Source organism: Camelina sativa, chromosome 3 (assembly GCF_000633955.1).
Source record: "Camelina sativa cultivar DH55 chromosome 3, Cs, whole genome shotgun sequence".
Classification (NCBI taxonomy): domain Eukaryota; kingdom Viridiplantae; phylum Streptophyta; class Magnoliopsida; order Brassicales; family Brassicaceae; genus Camelina; species Camelina sativa.
The window spans coordinates 2,031,140-2,044,720 of NC_025687.1; the positions used below are offsets into that span (position 1 = coordinate 2,031,140).

The 13,581-nt window shown below is 38.5% G+C and overlaps 2 protein-coding genes and 1 pseudogene across 6 annotated transcripts in view; all 3 read right to left on the minus strand.

Moving 5' to 3' along the window:
• LOC104762988 (uncharacterized TPR repeat-containing protein At1g05150) overlaps positions 1-2,833 on the minus strand; it is a 4,117-nt gene extending 1,284 nt beyond the window's left edge. Inside the window, exon 1 of one of the 4 annotated variants that reach the window (XM_019243291.1) lies at positions 449-2,833. In XM_019243291.1, coding sequence (XP_019098836.1) covers positions 449-2,490 — 2,042 coding nt within the window. In that variant the 5' untranslated portion in view covers positions 2,491-2,833. Of the gene's footprint in view, positions 1-6 lie in introns of those variants that run through there. The other 3 variants (XM_010486418.2, XM_019243292.1, XM_019243290.1) reach the window with 3 other exon arrangements.
• On the minus strand, positions 3,080-6,273 carry LOC104763023 (annotated as a pseudogene).
• On the minus strand, positions 6,101-9,769 carry LOC104763009 (probable beta-1,3-galactosyltransferase 2). Of its 2 annotated transcripts, XM_010486436.1 has the most exons (12): positions 9,363-9,769; positions 9,133-9,229; positions 8,977-9,050; positions 8,642-8,853; positions 8,487-8,550; positions 8,310-8,382; positions 8,094-8,214; positions 7,905-7,992; positions 7,693-7,818; positions 7,496-7,605; positions 6,355-7,174; positions 6,101-6,251 (listed from the first exon to the last, which is right to left on the minus strand). In XM_010486436.1, exons 1-11 carry the CDS (start codon positions 9,473-9,475, stop codon positions 7,026-7,028), a joined length of 1,227 nt encoding a protein of 408 aa, XP_010484738.1. In that variant the 5' UTR covers positions 9,476-9,769; the 3' UTR covers positions 6,101-6,251; positions 6,355-7,025. The 2 variants fall into 2 exon arrangements, with proteins under 2 accessions (XP_010484738.1, XP_010484744.1); XM_010486442.2 differs by lacking the exon at positions 6,101-6,251 and having other exon boundaries at positions 6,688-7,174; positions 8,977-9,041.

The following is a 13,581-nucleotide window of genomic DNA, read 5'->3' on the forward strand; positions in this document are numbered from 1 at the left end:
GAACAAACACGCTTGATGAGTTAGTTCCTTTTTGTTTCGTCTATATCAGGTGGCAATAGGCTTTTTATGAGATTGCATCGAAAAACAGACACACTTAGCTTTCATGGCTTCAGCTTCACTCCCATATTCTCGGAACTTGTATTCCTCCTGTTTAAACGAAGGAGGAACCTTGCCTTCACTATAACACTGGTTACACAAACTAAACCGAGCTTTCACTTCTTTAAACCGTGATCCGATAACCGGATACCGACAAACCGAGCAAACTTGGTTTCCATGACGGTTTCTATCGTTTGCCTCCAGTTTAAGGATCGTAGACATGATACCAAATCCCCAATCTGGATCATCAAACATTGCTAGAAACTGATTATACGTAACTGTCATTGAGGAATCAGCTTCTTCTTCCCCGTGAACTTCTAACATTTCACTCATTCCGTGTGATGGAATGTAAATAGCTCTCAGCAGTTTAATGTATTTGACTGCATCTGTTTTTGTAATCTGAGAGCTTCCTTCGTTTACAGGTCTCCAAAGAAGCGCATCAAAAGCAACTCTTTTCCGTTTGTCCGAATGTCCACCGCATAATGGAGCAATCACAGCGTAAAACATACCCATATCGACTCTTCCTGAACCAGAATCATCAAGAAGCGATAGGATTTTCTCATTTATCGCCTTGATCGCTCCTTGGAATGTTTCTGGTTTCAAGGAGTTAAGCAGACGCCGGAGAATCTCCTCCAAATTCGGTTTCCGAATTGATTTCGTTGGCCCGCCGCTTCCGGAATATGAAACAGGAACATCGTTGTCTCTCATCTCCTTACGCACAGCCTCCACATCACATTTCCCTAGCCTTGTAACCTTCTGAAAGGCTCTAATTTGTAGAGCCGTGGCTAAGTCCGGTCTCAACGTCATCTTCTCACCCACAGTCTTGAACTTGGAAGGCTCCACTACAATAAACGGACCTTCTCCTCCTCCTCCATTACCATTTCCATTGTTTTTACCCTTTTTCTTCTGCAAATGTTTCAAATGAGATATGGCATCGTGCAACTCAACACGGTTCGTCAGTTTCAGTGCTTCCTTAAGGGCTCGTTTAGCTTCTTCGGTCTCTCCAGCACCTAAAAAAGAAACCGCCTTGTTGAGCTGAGCACGCCAATGGTTAGGCCATACAGCTAACACCCTAGTGTACATTTCTGAAGCTCTCTGAAACCTACCTAAATCCATGTAAAGCCCTCCGAGATTATACAAGGCATCAACATGGCCAGGTTTCAAATCAATCGCTCTCTGGAAAACCTCAATAGCTCTCTCATCTTCACCCATTGAATGCAAAGACGAAGCTAAATCACAATGAGCATCAGCGTAATCCGGTTTCAAATATATAGCTTCCTCTAATGCCTTAACCGCTGCTCTATACTCTCCTACACCAAACAATGCACTACCTAGAAGCTTCAATGCTCTAAAATGCGTAGGACATAGAATCGCAGCTTCTCTATAATACTCACAAGCACTCAAAACCATACCTTCTCCTTCAAGCGAGATACCAAGATTGACATATATCTGAGGAAGCAGATAAGCCCATTGATTCCCACCAGACTCAGCCGCTTCCAATGCCAACAAAAACTCATCTTTAGACTCTTTACACTTCCCCAAAACGTAGAGACAATTCCCAGCTCTGAAATGTGGTCTCACATCAGTGGGTTGCAACTCGCAAGCTCTCTTGAAGCTAACGAGAGCTTCTTTAAACAGTTGGTGCTCATACAAAACCCTACCAATCGCCATATGTCCATCAAAAGCTTCTTCTCTCGATCTAGCTCCATCTGCTTTACTTCTCAAAACACCAAATTCCTTGACAAACACTCCGTAGTCATGACTCGATTCTTCCCAATAGATTCTCTTCTCAGAGATCTCAGACGACGGACCTAACTCTCTAGACCATCCAGCATCAGAAAACGCATCAACATTGTTATTGTTACTGTTATTATTAGTATCAGATTTCAATTTCCCATCTTTCTCCTGTTTCGACTTCAATCTCTTCACCAGAATCTCCAAATCGTCAACTAACTTCCACGTCTCGTCGAAAACGATCCCGTGGTTAGGCGACACCGCCCAAGCAGCTGTCCTCTGTTTCTTCTGCGCTTCAACAGCTCTCTCATCTGTGATCGAAGAAGAAGAAGCCGCCTCGGAGCCTTTAATCGTCTCATCAGCAGCGATTAGCTCAAGCCCTAATGCATCGAAATCTCTGTCGACATCTCCAGCGCCGTCGTCGTAAGTACGGAGGAGACCGTCGTAGGTCAAGCCTTTGTTTGGATCGATGAATTCAGCGTAGGTTCGGAACACTTCGTCGAGAATCGCGTTGATCTGTTCGTCACTGAACTTAACCCTAGGGTTGACAGCTACGACAAGAGCAGCCATCTCTTCTCGGTTAAGCCCACCATCGCGATTCCCGTCGAATTGCTGGAATATTCTCTTTACTTTCTCCGATCTGCTTCCTCTAGTCGCCATGTTTTTATAGGAAAGTTTCAACCTTTATCTCAAAAAAATTAGGGCGCAGAACAGAGCAGAACAGAACAGAGGATTCAAGATAAGGAAACAACAACCACCCAGAAAGGGAATCAAATGCAGGGAACAGAGGAGAGGGGAGATTGATCAATTTCAGGGCTTCGTTGCGTGAATCTCGACATTGGATCCTCTCTCTCTGATCTGTAAAGCTTCTCTCCACTGTTTCTTTAAGGAAGAAAAAAAAAAAAAAACCAAAGCCGTAATATTTTTTTATCAAACGGTCCATACAAAGAGGTCTCCAAGCTGTTTTTGTTTTGTCTCTGTGTCTTTGTATGAAAGCAGATAAGTGTTGACAGTATTGTCAGGGTGTGGTGTACTGGTGTTGGCTTATTATTCTCTCCTTAAGCCATTTTTATCCTATTATTAGTCATCTTGACAGCTATCTAAGTTATTTACATTTTTTCTCACTTCTTCTAATCTCTCACACAAGATCCTAATATATAACATTTTTGAACTAACTCAAGTTCACGAGAAAATCTAGATACGTGTATGATTTGCTAAGAAGAATGTTTAAGGAGTAAAGTTGCGTGAATGACATGGCTTATTCTTTTGAAACAAGTGATTTTTGATTTGCAAACAAAGATATAACACCAACTGAAGAAAAACAAAGCTCTGTTTCATGGAACAGAGTAAGTAGTCTGATGAAGTTTCCAACTAAAGATAAAATACAAGAGTCGCAAGACTCCATAACTGATGAACCAAACCTAACGGTGAAGATGAGAATCACGTCTTACTGATCACTAATTGTTGCCAAGCAATTATCAGTTGGTCTGGTGTGAGGCAAAAACATCACAGGACACTCTGGGTTGCTCCGTTTCACCCTGCCAATATGGATCTCCATGGATATATCAAGATAATACAGAAAGATTTGAAATCAAGATTCAAATTATGTAAGTCTTACCGATATTTGAGGAGGAAATGATGAAGAAAAATTGAAATCTCAAGCTTAGCAAGATCATTCCCGGGGCATAGATGGCTTCCAGCACCAAAAGGAAGGAACGCACCAGCTTTTGGTACAAACCCCTTCTGAAAATTTTCTCCAAACATTCAACATGAATTCAAATATATATGTCTCGAACAATGTAAGATGATAACACTAAACTTACATCCCATCTAGAAGGATCAAATTTTCTTGGATCCGGATACACTTCAGGGTCTATGTGGACATCTCTAAACCATGTCAAAACCTTCCATCCTTTTGGGATTAAATAGCCTGCAAGATTAATCGAATCATGCTAAATGCGTATAGAAAGTTGTTTTGTATTTCATAAAAGTCATGTGTACACATATATACCAACCATTCAATTCGACGTCAGTCTTTGCCTCCCGAAAAGCCCTGAGTGAGAATGTTATGACACGAAGTGTCTCATCAACAACCTAGTGAAGAAACACCTCTTTCAATCACCTAAAACAAATCGCCAACAAAATCTCTAATGCGCTAAACTCATAGGTGACCAAAATCTAACCTGTGATAAGAACTCCATTTGCCGGGTTTCTTTTAGAGTTAGACCTTTTTGTCCTTCAGGCCTATTTTTCAGGATCATTTCTTGTTCGGCCTATAGTGCCATCATATGCAAATACATTACCATATGAAAAAAGTATAAGATGACACTACGGAAATAAAATAGTTTTCTCCACTTACCTTTGCCCTTTGTAGAAACTCAGGGTGTTCTTGTAGAAAAATGGTAGCCACATAATGGTGTGGCCAGAGGATTCATGACCGGCATTAAGATACATCAGAAGAACATCTATAATCTCTTCGTCATCCAAAGTTCTTCCATCTTCATCTTTAACATTAAGTAGATTGTCTAACATATCTATCTTATTCGATACAATGTTCTGTTTCCTTTGATTTCTGCGTTCAGTAACTATTGACTGAAACGCAGATACAAGTGCTTTCCTCGCCTGTAAATAAAACATGATGATCCTCAAAATCTTAAAAGAGATAGAATAACGGAAAACTGAAAAAAGTGGTTTAATTTAGACCTTGAGTGCTCTATGATAAGCAAATCCAGGAATCTTGACTGCCATTGCTCGAACTCCATAGTTAAGAGCGGTATATTCTCGTTCCAAATGCATCCATTTCATTCTCACTCTCAGAGCTGAGAAAGATGTACATGATGATCCTAAAGGTAAGCTTACGCAGATGAGTCAAGAACTTGAACTCTCCCATTTTGGTCCACTTGTCCAGAGCGGTAATAACGTTTTCTTCAATGTATGGTATGTAATTAGAGAGGGCTTCATGGCCATTGACTGGAGCAGCAGTCAAACGCCTGAGCCGCTTGTGTTCCTCGAAGGAGATACCAATGACTGACTTCTTTCCAATTAGTTCCATTGTAGATGTTGGCCAACCTGGCTTGAACGCATCATCATCTGTCAGCATACGCCGGCAAGTGTCTGGTGTTGTTACTATTATACTTGGGTTCCCAAACATGTGTGCTTTATAGATACCTTTAGGTCCATACCTACACATCATTGACAACAAAAGTAAGTCCCAAAATCAAAAAAATCAAGATATAACATGGATACGAGAATCTGTAACATATCCACGGAATTTGTAACATATTTACCTTGGCTTTTAAAATATAAAAATAGATTTACCTTTTGCTTAAAGTGCGGGTAAAGGAGTCAGGGTCAGAAGTCTTGAAAGCTCTGAGAAAAGACAACATGTTGCCAATGAAAGGCCAACCCAAATATCCTGGTCACTGATGGCAGATATTGCCTTTTCTCCCCAAGGCTGAACTCATAGAGCCACACATTCACCATTTTAACCAACCAATTCAGACCAAAACATCCCAGCAACATCAAAGGAAACCATTTTGGGACCCAATTCTTTGTTTCCGCCATAGCTGTATTTTACTTAGTAAGTTCCCAGCCTTTTTTGTCATCTTATTTATATAGATATTCCTCCTCTTCATGAAGATGTGTGTGTTTAAGATCAGTCACACCTATTATACACACCTGTTACAACGGACATGGTATACTTACAAAATTACCTTGTAGTCTTTAAATGAAACTGGCCATATATATATATATATATCTCTTACGTCTTATTTTTCTTTAAACCGACACAAGAGAATCTTAACTGGATAATTACGAGATGAGATTTCTAAGGGACTTGTGGGCATTCTGTGCCAATGACACTCAAGGATATTCTTCCGTATATGTGTCAAGCATGAGTGTGTACCATTTAAAAACATACCAATTCATCAACAAGGTCCCATTGACCCCATCCATGTGGATGAACAAATAAATTTACACAATCAAGAACTACTCTAAAACACCAGAAAATAAAATACTAGTATTTGAATGCAAGTTTGATGTGAAAGATATGTGAATTACATCTCGATTGATGAAAAAACAAAAGAGAGATTCTAAATTATAGAAGAACGCAAAACCTGGAAACGGAGATTGTAAGAGACTATACAGACCAAATACAAAACAGTAAAACACCATCATTCAAACAACACAACAATCCCAAACCCAGTAGAGAAACAAAACACTCAAATAGCATCAATAAATCATCAATTTCTCCCTTTTGTTTACATTCGTCTTCAAGTTGTTTACTTTTAATCGGTTAAAGCTTAATCATAACTAAAACAATCCATTAAGTCGTCGTCTCTAACGTAATTTTCTATACCCAGATAACAAGTGGGTTCACTAAGTTCTTGGTCCTGGAAACTTCGATTTGGAAGTAACGACCACTTCACACTCGGATTCAGACACCAACAAACAACAACAAAAACCAAAACTTTGTTAGCCACAGAAGAATATGAGGAATCGGGGAAGCTAAAGAGAGAATCATACCTCTATTAAGAAGGCAACTAGAGACAAAAGGGACCACTTGACCCTCAGATTCTGCAAACGGGACACCATGCCTCGATAAACCGGTCGCAATCACCTTCTTCAGCATCTCCAATTTCTTCTTAATGCTCTCACTAGGTTGTCAAGTCAGAAGACGCTGGTAAGAACCAAAGTGTGTGTCTGGCAAAATAAAAGTATCAATTTTTATGAACAATTTTCCAACTTTCCCAAGTTTTTCTTACTTTATAGACACTGTTAAGCTTAAGAAGTTTTAAAGCTCCTGATAATTAGATTTATGTCTATGCTGCAATATGTAGTTTGATGATAGCCAAAAGAAGGAGGGCATAATTTTGTATTGATGTAAACAAATCCACAACTTGCTCCCGAAACGAATACAGCATTGCGTTTTCACTGTAGTGTTCGGTTTCCTTATACTAAAACGGAAACGCCACAATCGTAACATATCCAAACGCAATCGCGATTCTTGCCAGAGGTTTCCACTTTCCACACTTATCTCTCTAATTCTGCCTCTCCTATGTAATGTACCTATGAATACAAGAAGTGGGTAACTCTTGCCTCTTGGAATTGTATCTCTGTACTTTTGTCTGATCTTTGAGCTGTTTTGGGGATGAACAAATCCGTCTATGCTTTTATCATTTATCTGTTTCTATATGTCAAAATGTGGCACTCCAAAGAGCCTTCTCGCCTTCACCGCAACGTCGATGAACCTCTTTGATGCGATCTGCTGATCTGCAGATTCCACTGCAGCTCCAGTCGAATGATGCTACACAAATGTTTCCAGCCTGCGCTTTCCATTCACAATCTGCAAATACCAAAACTAAATCTGTTAACTTCTGAGTATATTTTAAGGTTTTAAACAACAAGTAAGTTTTCATGCTATTGTCAAATCATAAACATTTAGGTTCTTGGTAAGACTTTGTATCAGTAGAGACTTTGATAGGGACAAGTCATCTCTTTAGATAAGGTCTCTTCACTGTAAGCCTTTAGTTAGGTGCAGAACAGCAGACCACCAATGATGTTGATATTTTATCTAAGCTCTCAAAATCTATACATTTAAACATCTAGAAAGTATCAAACCAAGCCTAGTAAACTTGCAGGAGACAAAAAGAGTATAAGACCATACCAGGAGGCGTGCCACAGCATAATCTTCTATCGTCGATGTGCTTCACATCAATCCCGATAAACCAAGCTCCTAGTGAAACATCTTCGTTCGCATACTTGTGAAGAACATGCCTGAAACATTTAACATATATAAGAACAAAAAGACTCACGAGATAACAGATGAGCCATGCCTACAATGTAATCTCATCTTCATCTTACTGATTGATTGAAATATAAGAAGCCAAGTCTCTTGAAATAGCGTATAACTGTCCAGTAGCATGACGGAAGTATTTGTTCCCATTCTCACCAAATTTCCAGTACTCTGGCTCATGGTATCTCACACCTCTGCTCCACAAAACCAACACGACTTATCAAAAGAAAGAACCAAAACTAAAAATGGTTTGAAGGAGGAAACTGAGATATGGATTTACTTTTGAGAGAGGACAGGACCAGATTTCATGCAACCGATATAGACCCGTGGTTTTTTCCGGTGTCTAACAAGAGTTTCCCCAAGAGTTGCTGCAAACATTTCAGTGAAACATTGATGAATCCACTAGTATTTACCAGCATAACATATGCAACATCACATAAAACCAATTCAACTCGTTATTAGAACTTACCTATATTTACATGAACATCATCATCTACTTTGACATAGAAATCTGCATCCCACATTGAAAAAGCTGTAGAAAAGTAAGTTTTTGTCTTGCCTGACAACTCTAGGTACCCTTCAACATGGTCCTATATCAAAAACAAAGGAAGCAATTAAAATGAAGTTACGAGCTGAAGACTTAGGCCTTTTACTTCTTTAACTTGATCTAAACTCAGAAGTATACTAGTCTCAAGAAATCTCCATGCTTCCTGTCCTCAGCTTCTATAGCTCGATCTAGAATTCCCCCGGCCGTTGCACTATAAACTCAATGACAGACATCATCAATATACAATGAACCAGAATGAAAAAAAAAACTCACATCAGAAACTTAACTTACACTAAATGGAAATTGAATTCTCACCTGTGACCAATGACAAACCGGATGATAATCCCCTTCTCTTCTTCAAGTCTCTTTCTTTTTTCCCCTAGTAACAAAAATATAAACCGAAAAAACCATCAAGGAACATATTTGATAAAAGATAAACATGTGCCAGGCAAGGAAAGTGTTATTAAAACCTTGAGGCATCCAGGTTGCTCGAATAGAATCCCTTCTCTTTCTGCTACTAAAAGCTGTATTAATCCCTACGACCATCAGATACCGTCTCTTCACCTGCGGTTGCTTCTTCCCCATATCATCTGAGACAGGAGCACCGTTTTGTAAAGATTCCTGCACAGACCTTGCTGCAGCTAACTCCATCTCTAAGCTTGAAATGGTCTTATCCAATGTCCTGCAAATCACACAGAAAAAAAGTTGATTAAAACATCAAAAAGTTCAAGAAAGTTGTTATTTTTTGTTTTTTTTTTTTTCTTTTTTGAAATCACGCATGCACAAGATGAAAAAAAAAACTTACTGTAATGCAATATGTGTATTGGCTACTTGTCCAAGCAAAGCCTGAGGATCTCTTTTGACTTCTTTCTGATAAAGCTAATGGAGAAACCAATCAGAGTTTCTCATATAATATACCCAAGAAAGAACAAAATCCATGATGTTGTTTTGACTAACTCACAGGTTTTGGATTGCAGCCTTCAGAGATGAGTTTCAATCTTTCAGCTTCGGTTACAGATGGACGAGACATGCCTTTAGATTCCTGAATACTCCACATCCTGCAACCAACAACAACAACAACAGAATCATATGAGTTCTCTAAGATAGTGAATTATTTAGTACGCAAAAAGCCATCAAATTTAAGTATATTAGGGTTTAAAGCTATCAAATTGATACTCTCAAAAACTTTACCGATCGGTGAAGAACAAACCGAGGCAGAAGCTTCCTAAGCAGAGTAATATTGTATATTTCCTTGAAGCGAAGCTTCTAGAAGAAGAATACTCTCCTTTCATCTTCGTCGACATTTTCCTCTCCACTAAAGATCCCTAGAAATCTCGTTATAGCTATCTCAACAACGAACCAGAGAGCTCCATCATCGGAATAACCTAACACTATAACATCAAATAGACCCAAGAAGGAACAACTCAATTCGCCAAGAGCTTCCAAAATCAGAACCTGAGATTTCACAGTTTTGAAGAAGCTCTCTTCTCTAATCTTATATTGAAAGAAGCTCCTCGCAGGAAAAACATATTGAAGAGGGAGAGAGAGAGAGAGAGAGACGACGACGACGTCAAAGAGAAGAGAGACGAAATCAGAACGACTTCTTAACCGTCTCTCTACTTCTTTATTTAATTAAACTCACCAATATTCTTGGTAATTTACCAAACTGTCCCTGATAATAAATATAATTTTTTTTTCACCATTTATTTTTAATGATTCCTAATTTGATTTTTTCCATCTGTTTAAATTATAAATTAACACAAAAATTAAGGCCTCTTTTTTTTTTGTAACACAGAAAAAAAATCTTTGTCCATGAGAAAAAAATATATTAATCTGGAAAAGAAAACTTTTGAGTATATTGAGTTTAAATTTTTTTTACGTCAGTTTGGGATATAATTATATGTTCAGATAGTCTTAAATGAATGGTAAATAGTAAATACTGTAGGTTTTTTGTTTGTCCTGTATTATTAACCAAATATATAATGCTTACCAAGTTACCGCACTCTCTTTCTTTTTTAACTGCTCTGCACCGATTCATATAATGCTTCTAAAGTCAAAATACCTTTATACACCAAACACTATGATACAAACAAACCGCATTAATTTCTAAAAATAAAAAAAACGTAATTATGTAAAGGATTTTTTTTATTACCGTTACGTTATTCCAAACAAAAAAAGACGCATGGTACCACGAGTGTTGGTCTTTTGGTCTCTTAATATAACAGATATATATATATATATATATTTGTTGATACAAAAATAACAAACTAGATTAATAATTCATCTGTTTCATAAAGATTGATGTTTAGAAGGTTTTACACATTTTAAGAAAATAATGATTACTGAGTTTAAATATATTTTTTTTTGCTAAAGAGAAATTATTTAATTTTAAACTAATAACAATTCAAAGTTTTAAATATTTTCTATGATTACTTGTTGAAGTTTACAAAACATCAATTTTCGTAGGACAAAAAAATATCCTAAAACATCAATTTTTATGAGACAAAAGAAGTATTATTTATTTTCGTGCTTGTAATATGTTATTTATACGTAACATGTATTTATTAAATACGTTAATTACGTTACTAGGTATGTCACAAATGCCATGTGTTTATGCGTATAGCGATTTGAGACATTGGAATGAATGAGAGGCACTTTTATTGGTTGACTCTGACTTTAGCTAGCTTAGAGCTGGCCCTCGCCACATGATCAGAATAGGTGTGGGGGAACTTAAATTGATTGGTAAATAGTAATTGACATTTCAATATATATTGGTTGTAAAAAACCCCAGCGTATTCATTCATTTTCACGTGATCTTAACGAGCCAGCACCGTTAGCTTTTTTTCATAGCACAAGCCTTATAAATGCTAGCCTACACACTCGTCTAGTTTTAGTTTAATGCATGCCACTCGCCATCGTATATATAATAAACACGTCCATTTTTGACCCGTTGAACTTTAGTATTTTTACATGCAACATCAACAAGCATTATATATGTATCGGTTACCTAATGTCAGATGAAAATAAAAGACAGTTATTACTATTTTAGTCGGGTCTTTTCAGTTCATTAGAGAGAGAGATGAGAGATTCTGCGACTGTACTAGGCACTAGCCCACCATGTGATGTTTTTCGTTTTGCATCACAAGGCTCACTGCAAAATCAGTATCCCAAAAAATGACTAGTGGGTCCAACGTCACGAGGTTTTCCACGTGTCATCATGAATGTTTCATAAATCCACTGATGAATCTGTATGTGAGTTTGTGTAACTTGTGTCCAAAATGATGCCACATGACTTGGCCATCGATTTGTTCATGAATTTTAATAATCCACCTTTGATTTATATGGTTATGCCGCTCGATCCGTATTAGTTTTGGAGTATCCTGTATCTGTGCATCTTCATTTTTGTGGATATGGATTTTTTTATTTTTATTTTTGTTTTGTTCGACAATATTGGTCATTGTTAATGTCTCTCACAAATACTGGATTTTTAAAAGCTAATATACGATGATTACATATATCTTGCAAATTTAGTTTCTTTACGTACATGTTAGTTGAGTTAATTTAACCAATCATGTCTTCCATATAAAGATGCTCTATACGTTAACCAAATTTATAAAAATTTCCGTTCCCAATGTCGTAGAAATAGTATTATGAAATTCAGTTCAAAAGACATCTTTTTCGTCAGATTGGAAAATTTGTAATTTATCATCGAACCAAATTCTAGTTCGCCTTAATATTCTCTCCCAGACACTATTATCGAGGCACTGTGGCCATCATCTCCCTCCAACACCGGTAGGGCTCTGGCCTGCCGGTGTCGGATGCTCTCACTTCCTTCGCTCTCACATGTCGGATGCTCTCACACCGGTAGGGCTCTGGCCTGCCGGTGTCGGATGCTCTCCTCTGCTGCTTCATGTTCTCTCTCCTTTCCTCTTTTAACTCTTTTTCCCCTTTTATTTTTCTCCTATGAATCTTTCGCAATCCCCGACCAACATCCCAGATCCAAACGATGAAGACCTACCTCTGCTCTTGTATCGAAGGATGTGCAGTCCAGCGAACCCCATCTTCAACTATTCTCGCCCAGGTTTATCGTCAAAGGTTTCAAAGTCCCTGCATCTCCCAATTTCTCGATCCGGTGTGTGCTCCGCCTCTGAAGATCTCCGTTCAGCTACATCATTCGATTCTTCGTTTGAGTGGTTGCTTGACGGAGTATCTTCCAGAGCTGCATCTTGCCCCCGATGTTGGACTCCCATCTCACAGACTTGTCACCTCGAGAGCTTTGCAGACCCACTAGTTTTGCCAAATCCCCAAAAGACCAGGTTCTCTCTATCAAACCCCATGTTATCCTATAGACTGTTATTAGCTTGTTTGGTCATATCCGATGTTCGAAGACTGCATCAGAGAACCCAATTAGCTAGTGTGTCTTGGATGTACAATGAGTATGTTAGAACTATGGCGACTGCTCAACTTACGACTTTGTCTGTTGGCCCCCAAAGCTGGAATTACCACGTTTGCCTTAATTCCCAACATTCACACCCTTTCATGAAGTGCAAGCTATTTGTCTTTGTTCCCGGGTTCTGTCGAATGCAAACCCTGTGTGGAATTCTTGATCACCATTTCCATGGCAGAGAGGACCCACTTGGTTTGCTACGACATTACTTTTATTATGTGCACCTGCTTTTAGCTTCTTCTCCGGTAAACTCTACTGTTCCCATTGCCCTGCAACCATCCCCTCCTTCGAAGCTCAGGTCTGTTTTCTCTTCACCAATGTCGTTCCGACTACAAACTTTGTGTGGAATTCTTGATCACCATGTCCATGGCAGAGAGGATCCACCTGTTATGTTACAGTTCTACATCTATACTCTGTGAATTCTGGTTTTAGCTTCAATTCTGAAATCTCATGCTCCTCAGTTGCTGAAGTTTCATTGCATACTAGACCTGAATTCAAATTGTCGAGGTTGTGGTTATGGTCTAAAAAGTTTCTCTACTAACAACCACCCCTCGATGATTCTAGTTGTTTACTTCAGGTTCCACATTAGTGAGCAAACATGTACCAGCACCTCCTTCACCCTCCGGGTCTTTGACCCCCGAATCCATACCTTGGCTCTACGTCTGCTGGTGCTCCTCACTTCAGTTAGTTCCTTGGCTCTGATTCTACTATTAACGACATTGTGTCCTTTGACCGTGACCTACCTGTCATCTTTTGAGATCTTCGATGATGTCCAATCCTGCAACCATGATCCCACATGCCTACAATTGCTTATTAGCTTTTGTGTCATAGCTCTCATGGAACCTTGCTTGATGTTTCTTTTATGTTTGTATTTGTATATGGCTTTGGGGAAAGCCTCTTCTTGTAATCTTTTAAACTCTGTGATTCTTTATCCCTTTCTATTTGAATGAATAGAATCATCAT